The sequence below is a fragment of the Agelaius phoeniceus genome, chromosome 8, assembly GCF_051311805.1.
Source record: "Agelaius phoeniceus isolate bAgePho1 chromosome 8, bAgePho1.hap1, whole genome shotgun sequence".
Classification (NCBI taxonomy): Eukaryota; Metazoa; Chordata; class Aves; order Passeriformes; family Icteridae; genus Agelaius; species Agelaius phoeniceus.
Genome location: NC_135272.1, coordinates 17,076,709 through 17,092,777, shown reverse-complemented (window position 1 = coordinate 17,092,777; position 16,069 = coordinate 17,076,709). Strand labels below are relative to the sequence as shown.

Below are 16,069 nucleotides of genomic sequence, written 5' to 3'. Positions count from 1 at the left end.
GACATATTGCAATATTCTCTCCTCATTTTAGTAAAAGATTAAATGTAGTTATCACAATTTTACATTAGACTAAGCATGATGTGCTGCTATTTCTAAATATTTCCTACTACTTTCAACTGGCAAAGGCCAGTATAAGGACAGCTCTGTAAACATCTGTATCCATCAGGGATTTTATGGTGGTTCTGAGAAGGCACTTTCAAGGCAATACAAGGAGCATAGTTTATTCAATAGCTCTGCACAACTGAAATAAACCCTAGAAGAATTGTTAAAAAGAACAATCAGATTTAGTTACCTTCTAGGCAAGAATTCTTAGTAATCCAAGTTTGAAATGCCAGCTACAGTGCTGGAACCCTAAGACCAAAACACTACCAAGATTTTTGTACTGAAATTAAGGATGCTGGATTAAAAAAAAACCAAAAACACACACAACACAACAACAACTAAAATTAAATCTAGAGATATCAAGAAAGCCTTAGAGTTTTTGGCATTAGAGCTGCTGAAAAGGACAGGAAAGCATCCCTCCTTGTATTCTTTATAGACAATTTTGGTGTCAGTAGCTTTGCTACCTTTCACATTAGTAGCTACACTTGGTGCACAAGCTCAAGAGACAGCATTCCATGAAAACCCAAAGAATGTTGCAGAGGCCTTTGTGGTTATCTAAGTCTTCCACAAATTTCTGATACTGATATACAGACATACAACAAACCCTACTATAACTCACATTGATAACCTCCATGTTTGGCACTCACTAAATTCTAGACAAACATACTGCAGAAAACATCCCAAGACACTGCCCAAGACACAAAAAAAAAGCATTTTCTACACACAAGAAAAATATAATTAAATACAAGCAGCAAGCAAAACAAAATACCCAGGCTATGAGTCAACAAAAATTGCTTGAAAAAAAGCTAATAGGACATTAAGTCCTGTGTTAAAATGGTACATGCAGAATGAACTCTGGGAGAGCTGCAGCAGTTCCTGTGGCCCAGAGTGAACTGGCACCCTGTGTGTGAGGGAGCCTGGTACAACACTGCTGTGGCAAACAGGTGTTAGTGCAGTGCTGACTGGAGTGGGATGGTGTATTTGACACAGGAAATCCAGCAAAAATACTGGATCCCTATTTTCAAGCAAATGAGAACCTTATGAGGAATGCATGTGAAGAGATGAGACCAGAAATGGAACAAAAAATATGGAACTTCTAAAGATGATATTTTCCCAGCCCAAACCCCCAGCAGACTGGTTCTACACAGCACATCAGACTCAATGAACTCAGGTTCTATTTCACCACTATATTTGCTTATTATTTTAATCTTCTATGAAACATACTACTATCAAAGATATATCACAAGGCAGTTAGAATCTGGTGCTTTAACTAACAAATTATGGTAACTATAGGTTCAAGTCAAGTAACTGCAAATTCTTTTTATATGTCTTCATCTAATAACTAATTTACAATAGCATGGAATGGAAACTTGTTGCATCATGCCTAAAACCAGAAAAAAAAATCTTCAGGGCAGAAACCACATCTTACTTTGTTCTGTGAAGTGCTTAGTACATGTTGTGCTGCTTTCCAGAGCAGAGTTAAAGGAGCTGTACAGCCTGGGAGTGCAGAGACTGCAGCATGTAGCTGCAAGTAACCAGGTGAGCTGCTGCAGCCCTTCCTCAAGGAGAAACACAGTGCTGATGAAAGGCACTGTCATTTCCAGTGAATGCAGTCTGCCAGGGAGACCAAAAGTCTGGATTGCAGGATGAGTTAACCACTTCCTGTCTGTTATCTCAACCAGAAAGAGAGCCAGGCTCTGGCTGTGGGTACATACACACCTAGCACTATCAATCCCCACTCCTCCCGCCTTCCACAGCAGTTTCGCTGGCTTGGATTAACTCCGCAATCAGTTCTGCACAACAGAAAAGCAAAACTGGTGCAAAGGTCCCTGGACTCACCTCTGCTCCCTCCTCAGGGGATTCCCTTCAGCCAGCTGTGCTCCAGTCCTGGGAAATGGGCTTGGCAAGTGGGCTACCATAGGTGTGATCCTAGAGCCCAACTTCCAGGTTACATGCTCAAAAAACTGCATTTGTGCTCTCTGAAACACCCCCACAGTGCAAACCACGAGAGCAGTGACTGGAAGAAATACAGATGTTTGCCCCAAACATGCACTCCTGATGACTACTAACTAGCTAATACAGGAACACCTAATTACACCTCAGTTACAGTCCAGATTCACAAACTGCTACAGAGAAATTACTGCCAGACTTCCTCACAAGGTGTCTTCAAGGAGGAAGGCAATTTGCAGCTAAAGGGATATACAACTTGCATGACAGCACACTACTTTTTATATTTAAAGCCCATACACACAAATAATAGCTCAGAATTAAGAAAGCAGAAAATTTGATTCCTACCAGCTATTATGGACTTACTGCTGGGGTTTTGCAGAAGCCTCTCATTCCCTTTCCATCTTGGCTGAAAATTGTAGAATTTTATGAAGGATTTAGGAGTTACTTGATTAATGACAGTAATCATACATGGGTATAAGTTTAAACTAGCTGCTCAGCTGGTTGACTTTCTTGCAACACTATTTTTCTGAATTGAGAATTCAACTCTTGACAAAAGTAATGCTTTTTGATTATACTAGGCTTAGCATGGCTTTTATACTTTCCCACACTGAAAATATAAAAAAAATTTGTACGGCATACTTTCTTGGATATTTATACACAGGGTATTCACTAACCTTTTTCGAGTCACTAAATTTTATTTAAGAACTAAATATTTTCAAATGCCTTGCAGGTTAATAACTATTTTTTGTAGTCAGCTAAGAATGTTTCATCAATATTCAATAATAAGCTTAGGCAAATAGATTTTTCTGATGCAAATTTGGTAACAGTCTGTAATATTACCAAATCTCTACACTCCCTAACAACACTGGTTTTGAACAAGTATGCAAGATTTGACATTACTACTCTTCAAGCTAGAAAATCAGATCATTTTGGCCCTGTCACATTAGGGACAGAAGTCCACTGCTGGGGTAGTTATGCAACTTCAGTTTCCCTGCAAAGTGAACTGAGATGCTGATTTTTTTATTCCTTTCCACACATGGCAGAAGTGCATTGCAGGGACTTGAGGGAAAGAAAGCATTTCTTAATTCCTCTCTGAATCTGCTTATTCTTCCCTGCACTTGAAGCAAATTGAAAGAGACCATATGAATACCGAGTGACCAGCCTGATTAAAAATCAGAATTCTTGTAAAATGATTTGACATGGAAAAGAAGTTACTCAGTTAATACAAAATTCTTGTTGTAATGGATACATTTGTAAAAAAGTCTCCTCTGACTCATCCTGCAATATATGTATTTTTAAAACAAAGAGAGCCAATGCTTATATGAGAAAAAAAATATTTAAAAAATCCAAATTGCCTTCCTCTTGTGTATCTGATATTTGATGGTTTAAGTCAGTTTGGCTTATGAAGGAAATACAAAATTTTTAAAAATAAATCAGCATAGGAAAACAAAGTTAAGCTTCACTTGAATAATGATCTATGCATGAGCATTAGAAAACTATTGCATTATTATCAGAATCATGCTGAATTATTATGCTATTTCTGATTTCTATAGCAGGTCAAAAAATCTCACATTTCCATATGGTATGGGGATGCCTGCGGAAGACAGATTTTTTGTTTTAATGCAATTGGAACTTGCCAACTGACATAAATATCTTTGCAAAGTTTTTTACAGCATAGCTTCCGTAATCTTTTGAAACATCAGATAATTCCTTTCGTACAGAAGTATAATTTCCAGGAGAAAAGTACTCTGGTTCTTGGTTCAAACTTTCAGTTCCAAGCTCTAGATTATTTCTGCACTCTTTGAAGTCTAGCAGAGCAGAGCCAAGACCATATACATTTCAACCAGAAGAGAAATAACATGCTATTTGGTTCTTCTGCTCCCCTACAAGAATTAAAAACAGGATGATCCTATGAAACACAGAGTTAACAAAAATAAACATAGAATTAAGTTTTAATATCTTGCAATACATGGAGAACAGAAATTGAGATACCACTGAATAATCCAGCTTTTGGTCTCACCAGAAATGAAATAGGAGATGTGAACAAACCAAACATGAGAAAGAGTAAAAGAATGAATCAGACCACACAGGGGAGGCTTTAACAGAAGCCTTTGCTGCCATGGGTTAATCTCACCAGTGCCTCTTTCCTACCCCATTCCACCAGGGCACTGATTTGTATACATGCATACCCCTATGTATGTACACACACACAGAAACACAAACACAGCCTCTGCAGCCTCTCCAGTTAGATACTAATGCAGCCAAGTCAGCTGGGACCGAGGAGCCAAGTGCCATTTATCCTGACCCCAGCAAAAGCAGCACATCCATTTGCTACACTTTGCAGACTTAAATTTGTAAGGTGCTTCCAAGAAAAGTTCCAGCTAAGAGAGAGAGAAGACCAAAATGCCTGCTTCATTAAAGAGTCACATGGGAACTAAGTCAACAATTAATCCCCACAGACGTCACTGTGCAAACATCCAGCCCGAGGAATTCCAAGTCTGTTGGCCACAGCTACACACGTTACAATACACATGCAAAATTAAAACATTCCATACTCCAGTCTCTTGCCATAGTTCCATTTTATATTATAACTCACCCCTTTTCAGCTAGAGAAAATACAGTACATCTGAGAAGGTAACAAGAAATATCCACTAACATCTTTCCCCTATTCCTGGGGAAGACAGGCTAGCAAAGGGAATGACAACCATACCATGTTCTATTAAATTACTCAGAAGTACATTTTACATGGGTTTAACACAATCTGGTCTACTAGAGGAACATATGTGTTAATTACAAACAAAAACTTTCTGTTCTACATAATTGAAAAAGAAAAAATATTCCATGCTCTAAAACAGGATATACATTTAAATTTGTAAGACTTTTAGAAACTGACATATGGAATATAATAGGAAAGAGTATTGGAAGGCATCAAGGGAAAAGACTGTCAATACTGCAACAGCCAGATTTGAAGTTCTCTGCCAACTTTACTAATAGTATAATAAGAAAAAGGGTTGAGGCTTTCCAATTAAAATATAATGCTGCTGCTAGGAACTTGCATAGGAACAAGAGCATGGTTTGACAAAGTAAAACTCCTGGGCTTGGGACATTAGTATGGACACTACACCTTCACAGCCATTTCTTTGGTAGCAGTTGTTTTGGACAAGGCTGTGTTTCTGCCCAAGCCAGTTGTGTTCCCTGTCCTTGTCACAGTCCAGCTGCCTGTGAACTGCCAAGAGCAACAGTGCACCCATCTGTTACTAGTACTGGAGTGGGGACCAGTGCCCTGGGCACAGCAGGAACCTGGGGACATAACTCTTATGATGCTCATGTGTCAATAACTTCCTGCTGACTACACCTAAACAATACTAGGAAAACACACAAACAGCCCCACAGGCACGGGGGAAATAGAAAATTACTACTGAAATGCATTTTAAGCAGTATGAATTACTAAATCAAACATCAGCAAACCAAACTAGGTAATACTGACACATTTTTTTTCAACTGAGAACTCTGGGAATAAATGACTTACAACTACTCTAGACAGGGATCTCATAAAAAGAATCAAATGGAGTAACCAGAGGCTCATAAATGCAAGTCATTAAACTTATTTTCCTTCAGAAGCAAGAACAGAATTAAGTTCTGCAAAAACATAAACAGTCAAAAAGTTTGTTTCTTAAATGCTTTGACCTCTGTGAACATTAGGAACACTCCTAACTACCCACAAGTATTGCAAGTATCCTGCAAATTTTTTCATCACTTGAAACATAGAATTATTTAGATTGGAAAACACCTTTAAGATCACCATAGCTATACTCATTTCCACACACCTTCATTCTAGAGGCAGCTACAGGTCACTGGCCACAAATACTTTGTTTACTTAATTTATTCTCTATATTAAATACAAATATAAAAAGATGAACATTTAAAATATTTCATTTAATTAAGTGAATTAGCATCTTATTCTATCATACTGCGATTTGCTAAACAAACATATGTAGACATCCTTTTTACAGGTAATTTTTTATAACTCAGTTCCAAACAAAGCAGAAACCCCATGACTTAGGAGCTTACTAATAGAATCATTCATCACTTGAACTAATGTTTTAATTAGCAGTTATATAAAGCTAAGACCTATTTTTTGTTGTGTGTTTTACATTGACTTAATGTGCAACAGGTGACTCTTCAATGTTATTAGGCTGAATTGTCTGCCATTAAAACTTTGTTTTCAAGATTTTAACCAAAGATTTCTGCCCAAGAATAATGTTTTCAAACTTTTCCAACACAGAAATATTCACTTACAGTCAGTGCTGTAAAACTGAAATCCAAGTGATCATATTGTTACTGCTATATTTAAAAATGTAATATTTTAACTAAGTAGGAAGATAAGTGTATTCTAGCATTAATACAGAAGAAATACACCTGCACTGACAGCTAATGACCCAGAAAAAAACCAAAACAATTATAAACTTCCCCGTAGTGAATCCGATTGAACTCCTGTGAAAAATACTTCAACATAATGATGCATTTTAAAAGACAGATCTGTAGGTACTGGGAGTGCACAGATGGAGAGAGGAGATGTAACACACAAGCTTGGAACACTCACCATCTGAATTGGTTTTTTGTGGAGATCTCGTTCGGTCACCAACTTTTCTTGGTCAGTGACATAAAGGCCTTTTTGTGCCAGGGCTTGTATAACAGCATCATGACCTAGAAGTGGTTTTGCAGCATCACTCTTGAGAATAAGGCTCCCAGCACGACAGTAGAGCTCGGCAGACAGCAGCAAGTTCACAACAGGTGGTTTGATGTGCTCCTGGTCATACTGGTCTGTGTAAAACGGCTCTCGGAGCTCTTCTGGAACATTCTCTACAAAACACACAGAGCACAAGTCAGTATCAGAAAGGACAGACTAGTAGGGGATTTTTTAAAACTATATGTCAACTCAAAATTATGTTAAAGAAGGCTTACCCAAGGGGAGGCCAAAGCCTATAGCAGCAATTATGTTATAAAATTCTGGGAAAAATTTCATACAAAGGTAATATTTGAACTATAAATAGAAACTTGAGAAAAATTCAAAGTGCCTCACATTGCAAAGGCCACAACAGAACACCAACCTGTGGTTTACATCATCATTACATTAAAATTTCTTAGCTTCTCCAAATACATGCCCCAACATTCCCATCTCCTTTGGCATGATATTATATAGGTCAGACATATAAAGGCAGAACAACACCCATTTAAACACAAACCCTGGACTCTATTACAATACCAAAATAGAACTGAAACATTTTGTTTCAGCACAGAAAACTTCAAGACAAAAAGCAGCCTTCTAGTTTCTGTATATGCAGGAGAATTTGATTACTATACTGTTTATTTCAAAGGTCACACATCACAGAATGATGACAATTCAGCAGTTAAGTATAAATATATGGGCTTTTGACTGAAATTAGAAGAATGGAGAAAGAATAAAAAATATTATCACTTTCTTTCTGACAAAATACTGAGTTCTTATTGGCCTTGTTGTGTTACTAACTTCCCTTAAAATTCTGGTTTTAATCCTTTTTCAGTGAGCTGGTTTAGCACCCACAGAAAGCTACACAAGATTTTGTCAAATCTATGCTGAGATTTTTAACTCTAAAATTAGCATTCCAAGACAATCAACAATTTTTTCAAAGACTGTACATAACACAATACAGGCAGACTATAATTGTCTACCACAAATGTAGCAACTATAAATTAATTAAATATGGTATTAGATGAAATTAAATTAAATCATGAGTCAAGTGGAAAATAACTTTCAGATTTTCAGGCATACACACTGCAAGATACTTCGTTTTCCTCCTGGAAGAATTTCATTCTCTATTGTTGTAAAATTAGTTAAGCCAACAACATTTATGGGATAAAGAGCATGTGATTCTTTTCCTGAGTCCAAATGCAAAAACCCTATTTAATTGCTAGAAGAAAAAATAAGTGTGTAGGAAAGCAGTGATGCAACTCAAGTTTCTACCCTTTGCCTTCAGCTGGATAAATGGCTAAACAGACAAGGTTTGAATCAGTCTGGAGTAAACAGCCCAGCAAGGGTGGAGCAGGAGAAGAGAGAGAAAAAACAGAACATGCCATCACAAGATAATGACAGATTATCTTCTTCCTCATACATATTCTATTGCAGTTCATGTGCTTCCATGATGGGCTCTGCAAGGTGCCAGCTGCCTTCTAGTTGTGAGGGAAGACACGCTTTGCAGAGTGCAAAAAGTGAAAGAAATATTAACACATGCTTTAAATGCTGGAAGGGTGGTAGGAAAGGGTAAGATATTGCTGCTTCTTTTGCCAATTCAGAGTATCAAGGGAAAGAGACATAGTTTGTCATTTGCTTAAACCCTGAGCCTAAATTTGGCAAGAAAACTGACAGCTTTGCTTTAGAATACAGATCAAAATATACAATCAGCACAACTACTCTGCCCTTTAAAACACAAATCTAATGCCTTTTCTTATCATCTTGTAAAAAAGCCCTACTTTTTTACAAGACGATATAAAACTGCTAACAAAAATATCTACTGGTGTCAGGAGATATTTCCATCTTCTCTTCCACTTCCCAGCTTCACCTGCTGACTATGATCCAGATGATGATCCAGAGTCATCCAGTCCAACACAAAGCATTTCTAATTGAGGATCTCAGAGTTGCTAGATACCTGCTTCCCCAGGTATTGTTTTCATCTGTCTTAATTCTACCTGACCTTCTTTCTTTTCCCTGTTTGACTACACTCTATTTAAATATTAAACTTGTTATTTCTGAAGTCCCTAATGATCCATCTCCAGTATCAGGAGCTCAATTCTCATTAGGACTTTATCCTCTACAATTCCAAATGCCAACTCTTAAAGCATCTTTATGCTACTTCTTCAAGCTAAAGAGGATTAGAAAACATTTTTTTGTAAATTTCTCACAATGCACAGGCAGCAGATTTTGCTTTTGAAAGAGACAAAAAACCCCACAACAAAAACCCAACCCAACCAACCAAATAAAAACCCAAACCAAAATCCACACACCCCTGTTTTGGAGCAGATGAGAATTTCAATGGGGATGAGGGGAAGCAGGGAGGAACAAATAAAGCCATTTGTAATTTCTTAGAAGACTTAAAAAAGCCTTATTCCTATATGAAAAAACCCTCTTGAGGCAGGAGTACTTAGCTCCACTCAAACACAAGTCACATACTCTGTGGTTCAGATTCACTGAAGACAAAGACAGATTTCAAGCCTGAAAATGTGAGCCAGAAGAGAAATCTCAAGACAGTAAATAACAAACCCAATGCCTGTTAATTCTGTTCTTCTGTATCACTGAAGCACATAAGAAAGTGACAAGATGCAATAAATACATTTATCATTAAAGAATGACATCCACTGCTGGGATTTCATAATTAAAAACTCAATACAGCTAAAAAAACCAAAATCAACATGATAACTAGCAAAGGCAAATGGAATTATTTATAAAGCTTAGTTCTGCTTCTGAAAATATAGAAAAAGAATGACATCTATGCCATTTCTTTTACTTCTTTGGTGTACACAAGAATAAATCTGGAAAAAATACTTACTGGTTTTCATAAAAATAAAACCAGAAAAATTAATTAATTAGAAAAATCAAATAAGGAAACAAAGGGCTAGGAAGAGAAGCTGTGGCTACAGGCATATTCTGAATGTATAAAAAATGTGAAAGCATACAAACAAGAAATCTCTAGTGCAACAAGATCAGAATTCTTTACAAAAATTCCTGTCAGACTTCCCTCTGCACAGGCAGAAACATGGCACTTTCCCCCACTTCATAACACATATTAAACTGTTTGATATCAGAGTAGCTCTTGATAGAAGATTCAAGCTGTGCTCTTATGTTAGAGTTTAAAAAGGAAACAAAACCCCCCACAGCAGATAGGTAACAGACACAGAAAACTATCTCAGAGTAGAAGTCCTTCCAGAACTGGCATGTGCTGCCTCTGGAGTCCTGTGGCAGGGAATTTCAAGGCTCCATCCAGTTCTCAGCAGATTACCAGCACAATCAGCAGGGTCAAAAGCCTTTATTAACAATTCTGTCAGGACTAGAGATTGTTAAACAGGCTCTGCTAGGCAGAGAAGAATCTTAACACTAATCTGCAATGCCTGCATTTTACCAGTCTTCCTTTGCCCAGCTGACAAAGAAGACTCATTCAGGATTAAACTCTGAGGCAAATGACCCATTTTAAAAGAAATACCTTGTTGCACATATTGCCATAAAAGACCATCTGACCTTGAAATGCCTGCTAATTATGTCAGAGGGGTGTATGGGGACACTGAGTGCTGAACACGAGCAGTGCAGGTGACACCAGGAGACTGGGGACAGTGCTGGAGACAAGAGCAGGATCTTCCTGCACTCTGCCAGCACCAACAGGCCTTGGAAACACACACCTGGATAAAGGCAGGGCTCGTGGGCTCATGCAAGGGAAAAGCTTTTCAAGAGACCACGAGCATGGGTGCAGGTTGCCTGGGGACCCAGCTGTGAAACTGCCATCCACAGGGACTTTCAAAACAAGGCCCTGAGAAATCTCCTCTAACTTTGAGGCTGGCCCTTCCTGGAGAAGGAAGCTGAGCTAGATGACCACCCTATTTTTTCCTAGAATTGTGAGCAGGACCACAGCTTTGGAAATCATTTTGACATTTTGAAATTTGTAAATATTGTACTATGAAGAGAATAAATGAAGCTAATGGGCAAGTTCAAGACACAGAGAAAAGAACAAAAAAGAAATAATACCACATTAGCCCAAGTCTGTAACTAAATTTAACCACCGAGCTAACTTCAAAAAAGTAGTCAATGTATCTTCAGGTGATTTTTATAAATGATCAATGAATGAAAAGTCCTGCAGATGCTCTTTTTAGAGAAGAAAATAAATCAAAAAAAGTAAGAGCTTATTCAAAGCTTTAAAGCAAATGCAGGATAATCATTGCTCCCTGTTGTGGTTTAACCCCAGTTCCAACTAAGTTGCCCAGCTGCTTGCTCTTTACCCTACTCTCCCTGCTGGGATGGGAGGATAGGGAGGAAAGCTGGAAAAAGGTAGATCCTGCAGGCTGAGATAAAAACAGTTTAATAACTGAAATAAAGTAAAACATTATAACAATAATAACAATGGAAGGGAAATAGAGACAGCCCATTCCCAAGCAGCTCAGCCCCTCCCAGGCAGCTCCCCCAGCCCATGCTGGGCACAGCAGCCATGGTTTGCAGTGTCCCTGGGGCCAGCTCAGCTCAGCTGTCCTGGCCACGCTCCCTCCCAGCTCCTCCTGCACCTCCTGGCTGGCACGGGGCACAGAGGAGTCCTTGACTTAGAGAGAGCACAGTGAGCAACCACTGAAACACCAGAGTGTTATCAACAGTGCACTCACTGAATCCAAAACACAGCCCTGCACCAGCTACCAGCAAGAACATTCACTCTATTCCAGACAAAACCAGAACACTCCCCACTGTGAGACAGAAATGCAACTTAATTTTCCATTTCAACAGACTATTTTAAAGGAAAGGAATGGTCTAAAATTAATTCATGCATAACACTACTGAATTTACCTTTAAAAGTTGCTTTATAAGAAAACCTCCCTGCTCAGATAGGCATGAATTACTCCTTGGAAGACAGTATGAATTTGTTCTTTGGAAAAAACGGCTTGTGTTAACATGAAAAGTCTACATTTTCTTTAAAAACAAATTGGTTTTTTGTAAAGTTTCCATGCTTCCACAGAGATGAATACAATCCTTTACACAACTATTGAGTTTTTCAACTTTATAGCAGTGAACAGTTTCAGATTTATGAATGCTTGCTTTAAGAATGTCCAAAAGCTCAGAAGTCTTTGTCAACAAGGTCTCCATGTTGTTTGTTTTGCTTTTTTTAATTCCTGAGGACAATAAAACAAGTTAAAATATTTTGCCATGGGCTTTCTCATTAAATGATGCCATCACTTTTGGGAGCCACGAGGCCACATTAAGCCTCACTCTAGAAAACTTCCTCTCTACAGGTTACTGATGTCAATGCACAAAGACATTAAGAAGAAAAAAATATTTGTAGAAGACTGAGATATAATACAGAATTATTTAATGAAAATTCTAATACCTTTAACCACCTCCTAGTGCAAACCAGTAGATGAATGTATGCCAAATCTCAATGGACTTGCTGGTTTTCTGCAGGTCAGCTAAGGTGTGCTTTTGCCAGGAAGTGACCGTGGCAAGTTACCTCATTCAGACTCCCCCTTGCCAGCGAGGATTCTGGCGCCATATTCACAAGCTGGGCACAAGACAGCAGAGCTTGCACAGAAGTCAAGAGTCCAAGAATTGAAAACAGGTCAGAGAAGACAGAATTATATTATTTAACTGCTGTTGAATTTTTTTTAGTGGACTCAATAGAAGAGGGAGACATTTCAATTTACGATTTTATTTTGGAGACACTATCAAGAAACAAGACTTTTAATCAGGAAGCAGAAAACAAAATGAGAGAGTAGAGATTACAAAATAATTTTTATTTTCGGTTTGTTGAATCAATCTGCCACTTCCATTGTTCTTGGCTAGCAGGCTGTAGACAGAGAGACAAGTATCTAAAAGGTCAACACCCAATTCATGGCACACTCAGCCTCAGCTTAACCATTCTTAGCTATGTCCACCTTGCTAAGATGAACTCAAGAGATTCTTGAATTTAGCATTACAGAAGTACTATGAATAAACAGATCTTACCCTCCTGCCTCTAGATGCTACAAAAACAATTATCCACTGCTTCAACAGCTGTTCTGCACTTAAAAGGGATTCCTCATTCAAAAAAGGAAACAAACAAAAATAAATAAACAAAAAACCCTCAAACTAAAACAATTAAAAAAACAAAACCCAAACAAAATCCTAAAGAATCCACCAAATCCCAAACACAAACCAACCCCAAAACATTCAAGAAAAAAACATGCACAGCCCTACTTTCATAGCCTAACCAGACTTCAGTTGTTCTTTGAACACTGCAAATCACAAAAGAAATGCTTTATTAATTGTCACAGTAAGTGGCTATCCCATCTAATATTCTGCCTTCAGCAGCACAACAGGAAGTGCTCCTCACAAAACCTACAGAATGTGTCTGGTACTGGCATTTCTTATTAAAATGGGAAGATCAGTACCTAATTTACTAAAACCTGTGTATTGATTCAGGTTTTAATAAACAAAATCATTACTTAGAATTAATCCTGCCAATAAGGGGATCAATTTTCATTAACATAAATGCCTTTAGAACTTATTTTTGGGAGAGGCAAGTTATGAGAAATGTAAAGATAATACTATAATTATAATCCTATCTCACCCAGCTAGCACCTTGCTGACAATTATAGACAAGTCATGATTTAAATATCCTATGGAGTAGGGAAAAAGCTGCTTCAGAAAATCAGAGATAAACACTTCTTGAACTTATTACGAGACTTCATTAAGTCAAAGAAAACTTTTTGCCAGCCATAAGTAGATAGATGTGAATGAACACATCTTCTTAGGTGTTTGGCTTGAGGTTCTCTTATTGTAAGACTGCTTTTAACTGAATAAAGGAAAACGTGTAGGAAACAGCTAGAACTATACAAATCTTACATTTGGCAAATAGATTTCAAATATTACATTTCAATTCTGTAGCAGAAATGTTTATTATTACCACCTGATGCAGGAATAATGTATTGTCCAATTGCACAAAATAAAAAGGAAGGGGGAGGAAGAAGAACTCACTCTACTTTTCTTATGAAGTCTTGAGAATTTTTCACTTCTATCTTCATTTTCCAGAATGATCAGCAAAAACAATCATTCTGCTCTTTAGCAGAGCAAGTATTAAAAGTTACTAATTTCAGGACTGGAACTGTATCCAGTTGTGCCAACTGTAGAATGGAAATTACTTAACATCTTATTGAAAAAGTGACACATTCCTGATCAACAGCATACAAATACTCTTCAAGGTTGAATGAGAACCACCTTCAAATATGGAGTCGCTCAAGTAACACAACAGATGACCCTAAATCATAGGGTGAAGGGGAAAATTTTAAACTATATTTTCAGTAGTAACTGCAATGGTGGTTCAAAAAATATAAAGAGAAACCAGGTATAGGGAGAAGAAATATATTTCATCTCATCACCTGAAATCAGTGAGCATTTGGCTACAGTCTCTGTCAGATCTGTTACATTCTGCAGACAAGCACTCAGAGTGGTAAAGGCAAACAGGCTCAAAGGCACTGAGCTATTGAAAGAACAGACTCCATACCCCAAAGAAGGTCCATTGTCAACTGCAATCCTGCAACTGTCCCCTTACTGATCACCTTCCTTCACATTTGTACATGCACAGTACAGCTTCAGAGGACTCTGTCAAACATAACAGATCCAGAAGTTCATACAATTTTATGTATTTACTTCAAAAAAAGCGATCTACACTCAAACTATATTACAAATGTGCTCTACAGAAAGGAGTGATACAACCACCTTCCAATTAAAACATCTCAGTAGATGATCTGTCTAATCCACTGATTGTAGTAGGACCAACTGAAGTATCAATTTGTCAGCAACTATTTCAGAGAGGTAATGAAATCTATATAAAAAAATTCTCACAAGAATCTCAAACATTTGTTTTTGAACTCCAAACCCTTCTACAAGGTTTTGCTACTGCCAGACTGAATACAAGTGAAGAAATTATTTCCGCTAGAAAAAGATTAAAATTTGCTCTGGCCTGCAACATCCAACAGATGAGATTATTTAGCTACAACTTGTTTCTGTCAGAGACACAGTGTTCATTTCCTCCCTTCATGGTTCCGCTGGCAACACGGGCAAAGAGCAGTAAGTAGCCACATACCAGTTCTGAAAACATTAATCATCAGGAGAAAGCTATTTTTAGGTTTCTTGGGTAATATTTACTTGCAGATGGTGCAATTGTAATCTATTGCTTCAAACACCTATAAAGGATACATTTAATGTGAAATTCAAGGTTAAAAGGTACACAGACTATCTTATTTTTACTTCAGAAAAGACAAAAATGTTTAGGACAATTGCTCAGAATTTGCAGCTTTTATTTTGCTTTTAGTATATTCCTGTCCAAAAAAACCAAAACAAAACAAAAAAACTCATGCTAATCAGTATAATGTATTACTGAAACAGAATAATATATTGTTTGGATAGTAAAGGAGCAACAGCTTTTACTTGATTTAAAAGTGTTCCCATATTTTTCTGAAAATCAGACACAGATATACTCTTAGCCTTGTAACTAAAAATTGGATGAAAAGCTGCTTGAAAAACTATTTTCCAAGAGTAATCAGATGTCCCCTACCAAATGGGAAGAACATGTACTTCCAGGTTCAAGAGCTCACATCTTTCTTCACACTAGACAAGGTTGTAGAGAAGTGATTCCAAGCTACAGAAGGATTGGGAGCACTTTGGAGGACAAAATTATAATTCAAGATAATTTTGATAAGTGGAAGGAGTGGTTTGAAAATAGGATGCAGTTATGTAAGTATAGCTGCAAAGCAGGAACCTACAACAGTACAATTATAAGATGGGAACAACTGAGTAGGCAGCAGCTCTGCAGAGAAAGATAGAGAGCTACAGTGAATCACAGACTGCATGAGTCAACAATTCTAGGCTGAGGCAGAAATGGCAAACATCATATTTTAGTGAATAAATCAGAGTATTATAGGTTGGAAACATGAAATAATTTTTCAAATTTACCTTGTATTGGTAATGGTCTAGCTGGACCAACAGATCTAGATTTAAGTACAGAGCTCATGTAAACCAACCACAGGAAAAAATTATACAAAAAAAAAACCAAGCAAAAAAAAAAAAAATAAAACCAACCCCAAACCCCTAATAAACACAGAGAGCAAAAAATGTTTGACCTACCAAAAAGAAAAAAAGTCTGTTTTGTCGAAGCAATATAACAGACATTGCTTTAATTGGATGAAAGGGGTTATAAAAACGTAACATGCCCACCATTCTCAAAAGCACCAGGAAGAGGGCAAGTAATGGCTTAAC

General features: G+C 37.5%; 1 protein-coding gene across 4 annotated transcripts in view; it reads right to left on the bottom strand.

Annotated features, from left to right (window-relative positions):
- Positions 1-16,069, bottom strand: part of CAMSAP2 (calmodulin regulated spectrin associated protein family member 2) — an 80,584-nt gene that overhangs the window by 60,835 nt on the left and 3,680 nt on the right. For all 4 annotated transcript variants that reach the window (XM_077182098.1, XM_054638484.2, XM_077182099.1 and 1 more), the window contains exon 2: positions 6,656-6,915. In XM_077182098.1, the coding sequence (XP_077038213.1) occupies positions 6,656-6,915 (260 nt within the window). The remainder of the gene's footprint in view (positions 1-6,655; positions 6,916-16,069) is intronic.